The sequence below is a fragment of the Epinephelus lanceolatus genome, chromosome 16, assembly GCF_041903045.1.
Source record: "Epinephelus lanceolatus isolate andai-2023 chromosome 16, ASM4190304v1, whole genome shotgun sequence".
Taxonomy (NCBI): domain Eukaryota; kingdom Metazoa; phylum Chordata; class Actinopteri; order Perciformes; family Serranidae; genus Epinephelus; species Epinephelus lanceolatus.
The window spans coordinates 30,041,389-30,057,418 of record NC_135749.1 but is presented as its reverse complement, the minus strand read 5'-3'; the positions used below and the strand labels follow the sequence as shown (position 1 = coordinate 30,057,418).

General features: G+C 38.3%; 2 protein-coding genes across 2 annotated transcripts; both read left to right on the top strand.

The window, feature by feature from the left end:
- The first annotated feature begins 3,855 nt into the window (after positions 1-3,855).
- LOC117263163 (galactose-specific lectin nattectin-like) lies at positions 3,856-5,816 on the top strand. Its single transcript, XM_078175864.1, has 7 exons — positions 3,856-3,905; positions 4,003-4,068; positions 4,279-4,320; positions 4,460-4,623; positions 4,731-4,865; positions 5,309-5,420; positions 5,540-5,816. The coding sequence occupies exons 2-7, from the start codon at positions 4,017-4,019 to the stop codon at positions 5,608-5,610; spliced, it is 576 nt and encodes a 191-aa protein (XP_078031990.1). The 5' UTR covers positions 3,856-3,905; positions 4,003-4,016; the 3' UTR covers positions 5,611-5,816.
- Positions 5,817-7,265: 1,449 nt separating this feature from the next.
- On the top strand, positions 7,266-15,114 carry LOC117263162 (zinc finger protein 706). The gene is made up of 4 exons (XM_033636341.1): positions 7,266-7,361; positions 9,812-9,962; positions 11,086-11,207; positions 13,998-15,114. Exons 2-3 carry the CDS (start codon positions 9,828-9,830, stop codon positions 11,179-11,181), a joined length of 231 nt encoding a protein of 76 aa, XP_033492232.1. The 5' UTR covers positions 7,266-7,361; positions 9,812-9,827; the 3' UTR covers positions 11,182-11,207; positions 13,998-15,114.
- The last annotated feature ends 916 nt before the right edge of the window (positions 15,115-16,030 follow it).

Genomic DNA, 16,030 nt, shown 5'->3' with positions numbered 1-16,030 from the left:
AACCATTTTGCGTCTTAATGGGGTGAGAGGGGCCTATCTTTTGAATAATTTTAATCTTTTAATCATTTTATTTCAGCCTTTAATGTAGTTATGGCACTAATCACTTTGACATAAAAAAAAATAGCAAACAAAACCAAACTTTTCATTCCAGACTTTTGGAGTCCCCCACCTTCCCTACTCCACATGGGGCCCTGTGTAATCAGTCCCACTTTTCCTCCACTACAACACCCCTAATTACAGTGCAGGTAGAAGTAGAAAATATATAGTGCATGTGCAAGTTCAAGTAATACTAATATTAGTACATTTAAACAGCTATGCTATAAACAACGTGTATAGATCCATTATGCACAGTATTGTGGTATAAATATGAGTTTAAGGAATAAAAAAGAATGAAATAAAAGTCTCAGCTGACTAACCTTGTGTTGATAGTAAATTACCTTAGCCTATATTTGTGTTGTCCCAGTTATATTAAAATTTTGTTTCAGTTTCAGAATTAGTAATTTTTATCGGACATCAATCATTAAACATTATCTCAACACTTATTATTATTGTACATTTCAGCCAACAAAGTTCATCCACAGTTTGTGACCTATTTCCCATAAAATCATTACTGTTATTGTGATTGATATCTATGACTGCCTTTACTGTTAATCTAGATTTAAACAGATCAACAAAGGTTTATCTGAAGTTCTGGCAGTTTTCATAATAAACCAGTAAACACTCTGATAAGTGTGTTTTAAAGATGCAGATTTCCTAGCACTTTACTGGTGTTACTGGATCCTAAAAGCTGTGTCACACCTGCTCAGGCTGAACTGCTGGATGAAGGGCATCAGATCATTTATCCACTGACGTAAAACTGATAATTAATTGTGCTGTTTGTGACTGTGTATGCGTGAGCGTTTACGGTCATCTTGTCAGATCTCTCACCCGACTGACGGTCATTTCATATCACCTCAGATTAATATTAATTAATGTCAATCTGAACATTCACTTTTCATGAGTCCTACTTGACTCTGGACCCAGTGACACTGATAACTTGGCTCCTTTTTTCTTACAACACTTTATTAGCTGTCATATTCTTTTCCTGTTGACCTTCAGTTGTTGATTCCCAAAATTCAATTTAGAAACAATCAAAGACTCATGAAACGGTAAGTTACGGACAGTCTCCAGAGTGTTTCCAGGTATGTTTTATATTTGCTTTGATTTTGTTTCGAGATGGTGATGACAGCAAACCCATAACATACAGACAGTTTGCACCTGTTGCTGACATTTTTAAAATGTGCATTCACAAATTTTAATCACTGATATTTTTTGTTAATAAAAAGTAGGATTTATTCGAGCCATGGGCAGATTATGAGGCAGTGGGCCCCTGGGTACAGATACGCAAAGGCCCCAGCACCTGTCTTATATAGGACCAAGACACACAGACTTTGTGGTGATTTTGCATCTTGTTGTGGTTGTTAAACAATTTTTTGCATCACTTTGATGTGATATGGTGTTGTTTTGAAGTCATTTTTAATCTTTTCTGGTCATTTTCTGTCTCTTTGAGTTTATTTTCTGTCTCTTTGAGGTAGTTTTGTGCTGCTTTGAGTTCATTTTCCATCTTTTTTGGTCATTTTGTGTGTTTTTAAGGTACTTCTGTGTCACTTAAAGTTAATTTTTTGTTCTGTTTATTTGGTTGTTTTGTGTCATTTGTGGTTGTTTTGCCTGTCTTTGTAACTATTTTGTGTTTTTGCTGTTTCTCTGCAACTCTTTGTGTCTCTTTAAGGTGTGGTTGTGTCTTTGAGGTAATGTAGTGTTGCTTTGAGGTATCTGTCCATCTTTTTTGGTCATTTTGTGTCACTTTGATGAAATTTTCTTTTTTTTTTTTTGGTCATTTAGTGTCTTGCTGTGGTTGTTTTGTGTCTTTTTCAGGTTCTTTTGCCCATCTTTATAGCTTTTTTGTATGTCTTTGCAGTTTCTTTGCATCTCTTTGAGGTCTGTTTGTGTCTCTCTGTGGTCATTTTGAGTCTTTTACTGGTCAGCATGTGTTAATTTCAGTAACATTTAAGAGGCCCCCTGACACTCTGGGTCCCTGGGCCTGTGTCCAGTGGGCCCACTCAGTCATCAATCCATGATTCATGTCATTCTCCACATTGGGGCTGTGACCTCCCCCCTGCTGCTGCACAGACAGGTATTAAAGAAAATGGCCTCAGTATTTACTGACCCTCATGCCGAAAAGAAGTCCAGTGTAGTTTTTTAATCCACAAAACTCGTTCGGGGTATCGGAGGATAACAGCTAGACGGTTTTTGTGCACGGAACCCACATTTTGAAAATGTAATAAAACTCTGTTAATGCATTTCAAAAACGTCAGAACAACTCGTCCGTCATAATCCAAGTGCCCTGAAGCCACGGGATGCAAAATTGACTCGAAAAGACGTATTTTACTCCACTTTTATAACATCATTTCTCACCGTGGTCAGTTAGCCTGCCCTGCAGACGCGCTGTGTTTACATGGCAACTTGCATGAGACTAGCTGGTGGCTAGTGGTGGTGCTAATTCTTGAGTCTTAAATTATGTCTTTTCAAGTCAATTTTTCATGTTGCGGCTTCAGGACACTTGAATTACGACGGACGAGCCGCTCTGACGTTTTTGAAAAGCATTAGCAGAGTTTTAATACATTATCAAAATGTGGGTTTCATGCACTTCAAGCGTAGCTGCTATTCCGGCTAGCTGTTATCCTCCGAAACCCCGAACGAGTTTTGTGGATTAAAAAACCACACTGGACTTGTTCTCGGCATGAGGGTCAGTAAGTACTGTCTGTATTTTCATTCTAAAGTGGCCATTTCCTTTAAGTGTTTTACTCAAGAGCACAACTGCAGCAGAACTTGATAGTCTGGGGATTTAAACCAACAATGTCACATCATGGTAAGCCATAAGTCCTCTTCTTCTCAATTCTGACTAGAGAACTGTCGTGGCCAATATTAAAGGGGTCCCTTGAACTCCTCCCTCAAGATGTCTGGATCAGTGGGTACCCACAAACTCCCTCAAACTTAAAAAAGGTTGCTCCCAATTAATTCCTTGTTCCTTACAATCAATATTCTCCTTCAAATTAAAGCTGTATATTTGTCTTTTTAAGGAAAAAGGACAATCAGCCTATTAGAAGAACTATAAATTGCCTAATATACATAACACATTAAAACAGGACTGTTGTGGAACTCAGAACATTAACTGTACTGATATCATTCTATACACCTCAGATAATTAGAAATATTAACCATAAAATAAGAAGACAAAATATATCAGTGTGTGATTCCCTGTTTTTCAGCTCACCTTTAGCCTATATTTTAACAGCATAATCAAACCAAATTCAGTCATGGCTTTTGGCTTTGGTGTGCCACCCCCACCCCTATGAAAAAATTCTGGGGGTGCCACTGAATGCTGCTGAACAGTAAGGCAAAGCAGCTTTAATTACAGTAGGTAGTCACTTCAAACACAAAGCACTTTAAATAGGCAAAGAAAAGCATAATGTCATTAAATAAGCAATAAAAACCAGAGTGACGTCAATTAAAATGTTACTTTCAAAAAATCAAATGAATAAAATACATAAAATTAAATCAAATGGAATAGATCAGAAATATAGCGACAGTAAGCTGTAAATTGCCCTAAATACAACAGAAGAAATAAAATTACAGTAGATAAGCAGTGCAAAAAAAATCTGATCGGTGATGATGAGGAAGTCCTGGAAACAAATATTTCTTCACTCTCAGACTGCATTGATGTGACCACAGAGATCAAACTCCACTGATAATGACAGTCATTAACACGTGTGTTATAAAAACAGATTTCCGTATTGTTTGTGTATATAATGAGCTCTGCAGCTCCTCAGCAGACATTCAGCTGAGAGATTTCACTACTGAAGCAGGTGAGACTTCCAGGTTTCATGCATATGATGATGTGAGGTTTCATTTGAACTTCTGTACTGCACATCCAGATGTTGTGTGATAATGTTTGAATTGCAGCATCACTGTGAACAATGAGGACCATTTTTCTTCTCTGTGCCACCTTTGCTCTGAGCCTTGCAGCAGGTGAGACAGAACACTCAACACATCTATACATTGTCATTACTGAAATCTGATTTCTATATTTTGAAAAGCCTCGACTGGTTAAGTTTTGATTTAGATTTTGACACTTAAGAACGGTGGTGCATCTCGTCATCTTAATGCCCAAATGCATGCCTGAAAAGTAGCTTTTTTTACATTGTTAACTGCAATTTTGCTTCTTTCTTCACACAATAGAGCCAGTAAAGGAGGAGCCAGCTGCTCCAGAAACACACCAAGGTAAGAGAAGTAACTGCAACAACTTCACAGTGACATTCAGCACTTTTTCTGCTGTTCTGATTACACTAAATGTTATTTCACTGTGCAGTTTCATAAAAGGAACCAGTCTTTGATAAATTCATTTTTGTTATTCTACCAGATGGGTCAGTCAAGATGTTAGACAGGACAGAGGAGAAGGAGGAGGAGGTGATAGAAAAGATTCAGGGTGATGCCAAGCGGAACAGCTGCCCGCCCGGCTGGTCCAAATATGGATCCAGATGTTTCATCTACATCCACAAAGAGGTGCCCTGGGTAGATGCAGAGGTAAAGCCTGACACTTCATTCACTCCCTGATATTCACATTGAAATCCATCCAGTTTATCTATACATCCACATATGTATATGTATTCAAAGCTGCTCTTCTTTTACAGAAATTCTGTGTGCGTAACGGTGCCAATCTCGCCTCTGTGCATAACCCAGGAGAGTATGAATTCATCCAGGAGGTTGTAAGGGGGAGCACAGGGCGCTTTCCTCAAGCCTGGATCGGCGGGAATGATGCCATAAAGGTAGAGAACAAAAACTTTTTCTGATTAAGGCTGATTAAATTTAAGGGGAGACAGCAGGTGAAAACAGGTGAAGGTGGATGATTTTGAGAATTTGGGCTTTTCCTTCCATAACGTGCTCTTTCAGACTAGTGGAAAGAAAACATCCAAAATACACATTTAGGAGTTTATTTCAGGTCAGGTTTCTGCTCTGGAGATGTATGCAAAAGGCAAATATCAAATTAGATAATGAATCATTTGCATATTTAGTAACAAAAGTAACAAAAAATATCTTAAGTGAGTAATGAACTGGGAAAGTTTTATGGTGATATCTATTAGTTAAAAGTTATACTCTGTACCTGTAGTGTCTCCCCTTCAGATTAAGAGCCTATCTCACTGTCAATAAATGTGAGTTTCTTGCTGAAGAATAAAGTGTTTGACAGTAATTCATTCTGTCCGTTTTACAGGATTTTGTTTGGCTCTGGAGCGATGGGTCAGGGTTTTATTACCAGGATTGGAGCATGGCTGAGCCTGACAATCATGAAAACAGCGAGAAATGTGTTGTGATGAACCGACCAGGTACAGTAACACTGTGCGATAACAACCTTCACACTTTCGTGAAACCAGCTCACTCTTTGCAGGGAACATATCACTTCTATAATACTAACTGTAACTCTTCTGTCTCGTCTGCCTCTCAGATGACCTCCTGTGGGGGGATGTGAACTGTGAGCTGAGGCGTTCCTTCGTCTGTGGAACAAGACCAGTTTAAGTAGTCAGAATGTAGAAATTCTTATTGCAGCTGCTGATGGAAAATCATAGAGTGATTTCCTGTAGTTTAGTTGGAGGGGCACAAGATACTGGATCACACAACAATGTCAGAAACATACAAAAAAATTCTATACTCAGTCATCAACTACTATAATCTAACATCCGTTTCATAACAGCAGTCACGTTCAGTGTGTTGTTTGTCTAAATGCTGTGAAAAAATGTAAAAAAAAATGTTTTAAATAAATAAATAAAAAAAAAGTGATTAAGCAAGATGAAATGTCTGAGTTTCATTTTTATTTCTGTGGAGCAAAATAACACAGTTTAAAGAAATCTGTCTCATTTTTGGACGACTGGCCTTAGCGAGAATGTAAAATAATTGATAAAACTAATTTACCATAATTCTACAAATAAAATATAATCACTGTGAAGGGTTATTTGGTTGTCTTTTATTATGAAATCTGATTGCAGTAGGCTAATCCATTATCAGGGTAGGGGACAGAGAGAGTACATCATCAAATGTTTAAGGAATGCAAAATAATCTTCTATAATGTTCTAAAACCTCACAGTGAAAGCTTTAAACAGTAGAGAAAAATGGTCTGAAAAGTCCTGAGATTTCAGATTAGAAACACCTCATTGATGAGCCTAATGACCACCACAGATGTATATGTTTACTTACTGATTTAGTTATATGTACAGGCATTAAGATGGATGTATTAAAAGGTGAAAAGAGGCCCTCTGAGGCTGCATATGCATGGGGCTCAGATTTTTGTGCTATGCCACCCAGTTTGTATGTAAGACTGTGATCATACTGTACATCATATCAGCTTCATTTTTATTAACATCTTCAGTAATATTAGTTCTGACAATGTGGTATCTGAACCATCTTAAATAAAGTTTATCTAAATACACTTGTTTCATGCAAAACTCATCCTTTATAATGTGGAAGGACTCATTCAACCTATGATGTAATTTGAAGTAAAACAGTATTATTCTGTTTATCACTCTTTTAACCACTATACCTCCCTAAACTTAACAAAAGTTGGTATTCAATGAAGCTGTAGCTGTGTACATAAAGTGAAATTTCAAGAATAAAAAAGATAAGATAAGATAGCTCAGAAGCAAAAAAATAAAATGAAATAGAATAAAATAAAAGATTAAATTAAATTAAATTAGTGCTAAATATGATTACAAATATTACAAAAATACAAATTAGATAAAAGTAAAAAATATAAAATAAAATCTAGGCTATATACACCCCAATTACTAATGCAGATACTGTATGGCCATACTTCGCCCACACATATATAAACATATATATATAAAAAATAAAGTTTTATCAATAACTTAACTGCTTAGTATTGTGGTCAATAAGCTTTTTTCCCCAACTAAAACATTTAAAACATTTAGATTTAGTTCTCCACACTGAAAGGAATTTTGGTGGGGAATTCCGTATGGGGTCCCGAATCCTTTATTAAGTATAGACTATAATACAATAATAAGCCCTAAAACATCATTTAAAAAAAAAAATCATTTTTAACTGTATCTGAAACCCCAAAATTTTCCTGAATACTGAATCTAACACCAGCCGCTGCCTCTGCTAATAAAGCTGCAGTTTAGCTCCAGGCCTGCTGACGGCGCTGCTTGTTTCTTTGGCGAGTTTTGGTTCACTGATTAAAGACCCTCTTTAAACGCTTCTCTGGTTTTCATAAAAAGAACCCGACAAAAGAGCGAAGAGGGAGACACATCTCGAAGGTAAATCCGCCTGAAAACGACAATTTGTGCTTTTATTCAACAGCTGCAAATTATTTCGGTATTATCTAATAGTGACTTGTATTCGAAACTGTTTCCTTTATACTCCAACAACACTGTATTGCGTTGTAACTCGGAGTCACATGCCGTCTCAGCCATAGGTCTCAGCGTCATTAGCTAGCTGGCTTAGCTAACAGTGTTAGCAAGGCGGCGCCGGTGGACGAAAGGCCTGTTCGGAGGATGCTAACAAGTAGCTTATGTGGTTGTTTAAAATAAGTTAATTAGAAACAACGACCGGGAACAATTAGCCAACACATTCCAACAATAAATAATAAGCTATTCACAACTGGTTGAGAACTTAAATGGAAAGACTAATGTTAACGGTGCTTTATCGTGGTCATCAACATGGATAACTGTAACGTTACGCTAGCTAGTTAAAGTCACTGCTGTTGTGAAGTCGAGAGTTAAAGGATTACGTTTTTGACGTTAAAGTTAAATCTACTTCACTAGCCTCGCAAGCAGCCAACCAAAGCAAGATGTTTATTTGATGGCTATTGCTATTGACCTAACTTTCATCAGTTTCGCTAAAGATGATGCTAACGGTGCTGTTATTTCTCCCTCTTTTGCTCACGAACGGGTTGGCATTGGATGAACGAGACTTAAATACACCTAGTTTTAGTGAAATAAACATAGTTATGTCATATCATAATTACTTTTCCAAGAGTGAAGAGCTAAGGGTTTGAGCCACATTGATACTCGCTTAAATACATCACACATGGTCAAGTACAAATTAATGATTGTAATCGAGGAAGAACTTACTAATGGAACCAGAAGATACAGTGGGCTACCAGTTTATTAGGCACACCCGGCTTAACTACTGCAGTTAAATACAACAGTCCTGCAATAAATTCTCTGTTCTTTGAGGTCATAATTTTCAGGGTTTGTTGATAGGATTTTATGGTAATTTTGGAGGATGAAATTTGTAGTATGATTGAATTTGACAGAGTTATATAAAGAGATGCGTGTAATATTAAGTTTAATTTAAGTTTAGTCAGTTTGGAGCTCTGTAACATAAAAAGTAACTTTGCATGATACTTGTTACTACTGTCACTATATTCTGCAACAAGTGCATCAGACAGATGATCTGTGGGAAAAAACTCATGTCCCTCCTCCTCCTCCTCCTCCTCCTCCTCCTCTTCCTCTTCATCTTGTTATTGTATTGCAGTGCACCAAAAACAACCAGTTGGAGCACAGGAATCTCTAATGCAGCTGTCAATTATGCTCATTAACTGCAATCAAACTGTTAAACTAGACAGCGCTGATTAAATACGAATCAAGATTCAGTTCCTGAATTGCCTACTTCTCACCTCAGATGTTTCCAGAAACATTTAGCATACTGATGAGCTGAAAAATTAGGAAGTTTCTGACCTGTCCTGCGCCATATTGGAAACGGTCATCCAAAGTATCAAACAACGCCCACTGACTGTAGCACATTTTCTCATTTTACAACTGAACAGTACACTAAAATATGTTTCAGAATAGATTTGAGAATGTTGATACATATTTAATCAGCGCTGCCCAGGTTAACAGTTTGACCGCAGCTCACAAGCAGTGATTGACATGGTTGACAGTTGTGTCAGTCTTTGGGTCTGATTGGCTGTTTTCATTCATAATAAGATTGTGTATGTAGTTAAACATAGGAAACAACCAATAATGATATATTTAAATTATATATCATTATATTTGAAATTTTGACCTCAAAAATATTATCTAGCTAATTCTTTTTTCTTTTACTTAAACCAGCTTTTTATACCCAAAATGTACCTGCTGCTGGTCATTTTCCAACCTGCATTTATTTTTCAGAATAATACAAATGGGGGAAAAAAAGATCTGCAGTATATAATTAATATTTTCACTATTATGAAGCCGCAGTTCCTTTTATTTTGAAAGTTAATGACACAAATCAAACCTTTGACCGTCACGTCACATTCGTCACCAACGTGGAGGACCCCAGCAATGAAACTTTACAGCCCGAGGATGACGTGGCAGCGTATTCAAGACACCCAAGGAGGATCCTTTTGAGGTTCTATGGTGGTGGAAGGAGCATGCTAAAATGTTTCCTAACCTGGCTGTGATTGCACATAATGATTTTGCTCGGCATCGAATGCAAAGAGACTTTTACTCTGCTGGATTCGTAATTCAAGAGCAGAGAACCCAACTTAATGTGGCTGTAGCCTCCGTGTGTTTGATCACAAATGCGGGGTTGGGTTGCAGGACTTAACGGGTGTGGGCGTGTGCGGCTTTGACTTAGACATAATGGCGGATAACGGGTTGGTTCTCAAACTCAGCTTTGCAGGGATTGGCGGGTGCTGGTTTTCATGGACCTGTGCAGGCTGTGATCTACAATATGTGCCATAAAAGTAATCGGTGGTCTCTCTTTGTCATTCCTTTAGGTCAAAGTTGAGGGCCATGGCTCGTGGGCAGCAGAAGATTCAGTCTCAGCAAAAGAACGCCAAGAAGGCAGCAGAAAAGAAGAAAGGTCAAGCTGCTGACCAGAAGAGTGCAGCAAAGGCCGCACTGGTCCACACCTGCCCTGTCTGCCGGGTGAGTACAACACCTGCAGCTGACTGCTGGTTAGAGCTTGACAGATAATTTATTTTGGGAACTGATCCCAATTCCAATATTAGGGAGTAAAAAATTCCGATATTGAAATATCGGTAGATATATCCTGAACTCGGATATTTCAGTCATTGTTGTTCAGTGAAAGGAACAAGTGATCATGATGTTTATTAACTCATCTGTAATGTATTTCACAAACTACATGGCAACTAATCATTAAGACTTGACACCACTCCATTATCTGCTCAGCTATGATGCGCACTGCAAGCGCTGCTGGATTTAGCGATAGCAGCGACCCTAATTTCCCATCATGCCTGCCTAACGTGGGACTGAATATTTTGTTGAGTTTGCTGGTTTTTGTTTCCACAGCAGATGTTACTTTTTGTTAATGTGTCTGCTCAGAACATGGTGGTTTATGGTAATAATAGTCATTTTTGTTCTGGTTTATAGTGTGAACCGTTAGTGAGTTGGCTGTTACACTTCTTGACCTCAGATATAGTTTGTTACAGTGACTCTAAAAGTTCTTGTTCCATGTGTTGAATGACATGATAGGGTAGACATTACTGCAGCTTTGTAAGTCGGACAATAGGTTACCATGGTCTGCCGGACAAACAATGTAATTACTTTGTTTCCAGGCATCTTTTTATGTCTCAAATTCTGTAAAAACATTTTCATATTGGCACATATATGACAACATATAGGCAGATACTGGTATGTCTTTGATAGGCTAATGGAGTCATAATATACTATGACTTTTACCTTGTACAACATACTACACTATGACTCATGTTGAACTTTTTTTCTGGCACACTACACTATGAATTTAAAAAAAACTTTATGGCATAGTATATATACTATACTATACTATACTATGACTCTTCTTTCTATGATGTACTATGTTTTGACTTTTAATTTTATTTTTTTTTTTAATCCAAAGCAACATCACAGTTGAAAACACCAGTTCATTAAATGACAGTTTAAGCACAGAATAATTTTCTGTAGGACTCTCCAATTATGACAAAGGTTAAAATGCTTTCAGTCAACTGATTTATTAATAGACTAGATAAAATAAACTGAAACTATGATTTTTTTTTTCTGTCTTTTTCAGACACAGATGCCCGACCCCAAGACCTTCAAACAGCACTTTGAGAGCAAACACCCCAAGTCTCCCATGCCCCCTGAGCTGGTGGATGTTCAGGCATAAACAACTGCTGACAGGATCCAAACATGGTGAGACAGAGTAGTAAAGTTTTCTCTCTGACTGTTTGTTAAATGAAACCCCTCAAAGTTTCCTTTTATTTGGTGTTATCAAGGTGCAGTCAAATTATATCAGTAACAACTTTTTGGCCCTGTCTACACGTATACAGATACTTTTGAAAACAGATATTTTTAGCCTCCCCTTTAAAAATAATCCTGTCCACATTACCTTTTTCAAAACACCTATTGGAGACCTCATCTCATTCCCCTTTGAAATCAGGACAAAGAAGCTCACTCATATGAGTGCTGCGTGGACATGCAAAAGTTTTTCTTCCTCTCCTCATCAACAACAATCTCACTCTCAAAGTTATTCCACCATCTGCTGGTTCAACCAGTCTTGATAATCTTTAACTGGGGTTTCTGGCGGATTTGAAATTACGGGCGCTGAGGTGGACCAATAACACACATGACTGTGGATTTGATTCCATTCCTTTGCTGCGTGTCACCCCCTCCTCTCCCCCCCTTCATGCTTAAGTCTGTCCTGTCTAATAAAAGGCAAAAGCCCAAAAATTTATTAAAAAAAAAAAAAATATATATATATATATATATATATATATATATATATATATATATATATATATATATATATATATATATATACACAGTACAGGCCAAAAGTTTGGACACACCTTCTCATTCAATGAGTTTTCTTTATTTTCATGACTATTTACATTGTAGATTCTCACTGAAGGCATCAAAACTATGAATGAACACATGTGGAGTTATGTACTTAACAAAAAAAGGTGAAATAACTGAAAACATGTATTATATTCTAGTTTCTTCAAAATAGCCACCCTTTGCTCTGATTACTGCTTTGCATACTCTTGGCATTCTCTCGATGAGCTTCAAGAGGTAGTCACCTGAAATGGTTTTCCAACAGTCTTGAAGGAGTTCCCAGAGGTGTTTAGCACTTGTTGGCCCCTTTGCCTTCACTCTGCGGTCCAGCTCACCCCAAACCATCTCGATTGGGTTCAGGTCCGGTGACTGTGGAGGCCAGGTCATCTGCCGCAGCACTCCATCACTCTCCTTCTTGGTCAAATAGCCCTTACACAGCCTGGAGGTGTGTTTGGGGTCATTGTCCTGTTGAAAAATAAATGATCGTCCAACTAAACGCAAACCGGATGGGATGGCATGTTGCTGCAGGATGCTGTGGTAGCCATGCTGGTTCAGTGTGCCTTCAATTTTGAATAAATCCCCAACAGTGTCACCAGCAAAACACCCCCACACCATCACACCTCCTCCTCCATGCTTCACAGTGAGAACCAGGCATGTGGAATCCATCCGTTCACCTTTTCTGTGTCTCACAAAGACACGGCGGTTGGAACCAAAGATCTCAAATTTGGACTCATCAGACCAAAGCACAGATTTCCACTGGTCTAATGTCCATTCCTTGTGTTTCTTGGCCCAAACAAATCTCTTCTGCTTGTTGCCTCTCCTTAGCAGTGGTTTCCTAGCAGCTATTTGACCATGAAGGCCTGATTGGCGCAGTCTCCTCTTAACAGTTGTTCTAGAGATGGGTCTGCTGCTAGAACTCTGTGTGGCATTCATCTGGTCTCTGATCTGAGCTGCTGTTAACTTGCCATTTCTGAGGCTGGTGACTCGGATGAACTTATCCTCAGAAGCAGAGGTGACTCTTGGTCTTCCTTTCCTGGGTCGGTCCTCATGTGTGCCAGTTTCGTTGTAGCGCTTGATGGTTTTTGCGACTCCACTTGGGGACACATTTAAAGTTTTTGCAATTTTCCGGACTGACTGACCTTCATTTCTTAAAGTAATGATGGCCACTCGTTTTTCTTTAGTTAGCTGATTGGTTCTTGCCATAATATGAATTTTAACAGTTGTCCAATAGGGCTGTCGGCTGTGTATTAACCTGACTTCTGCACAACACAACTGATGGTCCCAACCCCATTGATAAAGTAAGAAATTCCACTAATTAACCCTGATAAGGCACACCTGTGAAGTGGAAACCATTTCAGGTGACTACCTCTTGAAGCTCATCGAGAGAATGCCAAGAGTGTGCAAAGCAGTAATCAGAGCAAAGGGTGGCTATTTTGAAGAAACTAGAATATAAAACATGTTTTCAGTTATTTCACCTTTTTTTGTTAAGTACATAACTCCACATGTGTTCATTCATAGTTTTGATGCCTTCAGTGAGAATCTACAATGTAAATAGTTATGAAAATAAAGAAAACGCATTGAATGAGAAGGTGTGTCCAAACTGTGTGTGTGTGTGTGTGTGTGTGTGTGTATATATATGTATGTATATATATATATATATATATATATATATATATATATATATATATATATATATATATATATATATATATATATACACACATACACATACATACAGTATCTCACATAAGTGAGTACACCCCTCCCATTTTTGGAAATATTTTATTATATCTTGTCATGGGACAACACTATAGAAATGACACTTTGATATAACTTAAAGTCAGTGTACAGCTTGTATAGTAGTGTAGATTTACCTTCCTCTGAAAATTACTCAAAACACAGCCATCAACATCTTAACAGCTGGCAACATAAGTGAGTACACCCCACAGTGAACATGTCCAAATTGTGGCTAAAGTGTCAATATCTGTAATATGTAATAACAGATATAATATACAATAATCTGTATATGTGTGGACAGGGTCTTTATTTCACCAAACCTCAGTCACTTTTCTATTTTTGTACAATAAACAAAACACTTAATATTTTCTAACCATTACCATAATACTAAAAAACAACAAACTGTTGCAGATGCACAATGACTATGGACTAAACATTGAATCGCTGCGCCTGAAGGATGTTGATGACGAACACTGGGACCCATCAGTATTCATGGACAGCATGTTGGGATGCAGGGAGGGGGTGGATGTGTGTATGTGCTGTGTATGTACATGTATGTTTGTGTAAGAGGAAACAATAACAACGGGGCAAAAGTACACCAGCACCCCACTTTTATATTTATTATGTAAAACTACCTTGCTATTTCACACGGGGGAGGGGACCTGCAAGATTGCCTGCTAACACTGAATTCAATGATCTTGTGATGAATTACTGGGAGATGTTATGAGTCTGAAAACGCTACAGTGGGTATGGAAAAAAAACGACATATATCTGAATATGTGGCTTGATAGGAATAGATGGCACATAAAAGACCCTGACCCTGTAAAATCACTCATCTGCAATGGATGTGGCACTGCTGTTGGGTTTTAATCTTGTAACGCCAATCATGTATTTTCATTCGGGCAGAGAGTATTTGAAAAATGAGTTTTCGTCACCATTGGCCTCTAAAAATGACTACAATCATATTGTGTAAGCTCAGTATTTTTTTGATAATGGCAAGTGCAGAATATTAGCTCCTCCAAACTTTTTTCTTAGGTTCAACAAGAAAGACAGACTCGACAGCTTTGCCTCCTCTGTGCTGCTGCTCCACAGGTGTCCACACTCAGTAACACCTTACAACAGTACCTCACATTAAACCACACAGCAAATCTCATCGTATGTCCTATTTTTCCCAAAATTCTTCTTCTCATTTTTAAAGTCGTTCTTCTCAGGCATGTCTTGGCAATAACACCATCTTTGTCCCACTTCAGTTTAACCAGGACACGATTTGCTCTGTGCACATGTATGCTTTAAGCAGTTGGCAGATTGGTTGTTCATTATTTCCAAGGATTCATTATACTCCAAGAATTGAATTAGATTTACAGTAAAGAAATTAATTCATTAACTGCCAGAATGATTGATCCCTGTTTTATTTTTTCTTTTTAGGTTCTTAATATATTCACTAGCAGGCAAAAACCTCACTAATTTGCTTTCACTGTACTTCTTTTTTTTACCCTTTTCAATAAATTGAACAATGTATTTAATGTGACTGGTCTCCTCAGCTGATTATGTGTACATGACAACATGAAAGATGTGATTAGTTACATTTTCAGCAGTTAATGGTGTTGATGTAAATCATAATTTCTGAAAGTGTACAGAGATTTATTATGACATACTATACTAAAACATTCTTTGTGACATACAATATGACCTACATCGATCGGCCAAAACATTAAAATCACTGACAGGTGAAGTGAGTAACTTTGATTATTTTGTTCCAGTGCATTGTTCTGCTGGGAGACCTTTGGTTCTGGTATTCGTGTGGATACCAACTGACATGTTCTACCCACCCAAACACCGTTGCAGACAAAGTACCCCCCCCCCCCCCCCCCCATGGCAACAGTACTCCCCAATGGCAGTGACGCCCCAGCAGGATAATGCACCATGCCACACTGCATACGTCGCTCAGGAATGGCCCAAGGAACGTGACAAAGACCTCAAAGGGTCAACCTGGCCTCCAAATTCCCCAGATCCCAATCTGAATGAGCACCTGTGGCAGGTGCCATTAACCTACCTCACAACCCACTGGACTAAATGGATCTGCCACCAATGCACTGGTGCCAGACACCGCAGGACACTCCATCCAAGTCCGATCCAAGGAGGCCCAACCTTAGTTTAGGGGGTACATCTGGGGTACCGGCGCACACAAGAATTGTTGAGCGGATTGGGACCTGGGAAATTTAAAAAGTTTTTGTAGTGAGGCATGCTGCTTTTTTTCTGCTGGGGGGCCACTGTCATTGGGGAGTACTGTTGCCATGAGGGGGCGTACTTGGTCCACGACGGTGTTTGAGTGGGTGGAACATGTCAGGTAGTATCCACATGAATGCCAGACCCAAAGGTTTCCCAGCAGAACAATGCACTGGGACCAAATAATCAAACTTCAACTGTCAGTGGTTTTAATGTTT

What these genes read in the sequence shown, in the direction of transcription:
- LOC117263163 (XM_078175864.1), top strand. Translation starts at nt 4,017, where the DNA reads ATGAGGACCATTTTTCTTCTCTGTGCCACCTTTGCTCTGAGCCTTGCA. An exon ending in TGCTCCAGAAACACACCAAG is followed by an intron (nt 4,321 to 4,459) that starts GTAAGAGAAGTA and finishes TTATTCTACCAG; the next exon opens with ATGGGTCAGTCAAGATGTTA. An exon ending in TGCCCTGGGTAGATGCAGAG is followed by an intron (nt 4,624 to 4,730) that starts GTAAAGCCTGAC and finishes CTTCTTTTACAG; the next exon opens with AAATTCTGTGTGCGTAACGG.
- LOC117263162 (XM_033636341.1), top strand. Translation starts at nt 9,828, where the DNA reads ATGGCTCGTGGGCAGCAGAAGATTCAGTCTCAGCAAAAGAACGCCAAG. An exon ending in ACACCTGCCCTGTCTGCCGG is followed by an intron (nt 9,963 to 11,085) that starts GTGAGTACAACA and finishes TGTCTTTTTCAG; the next exon opens with ACACAGATGCCCGACCCCAA.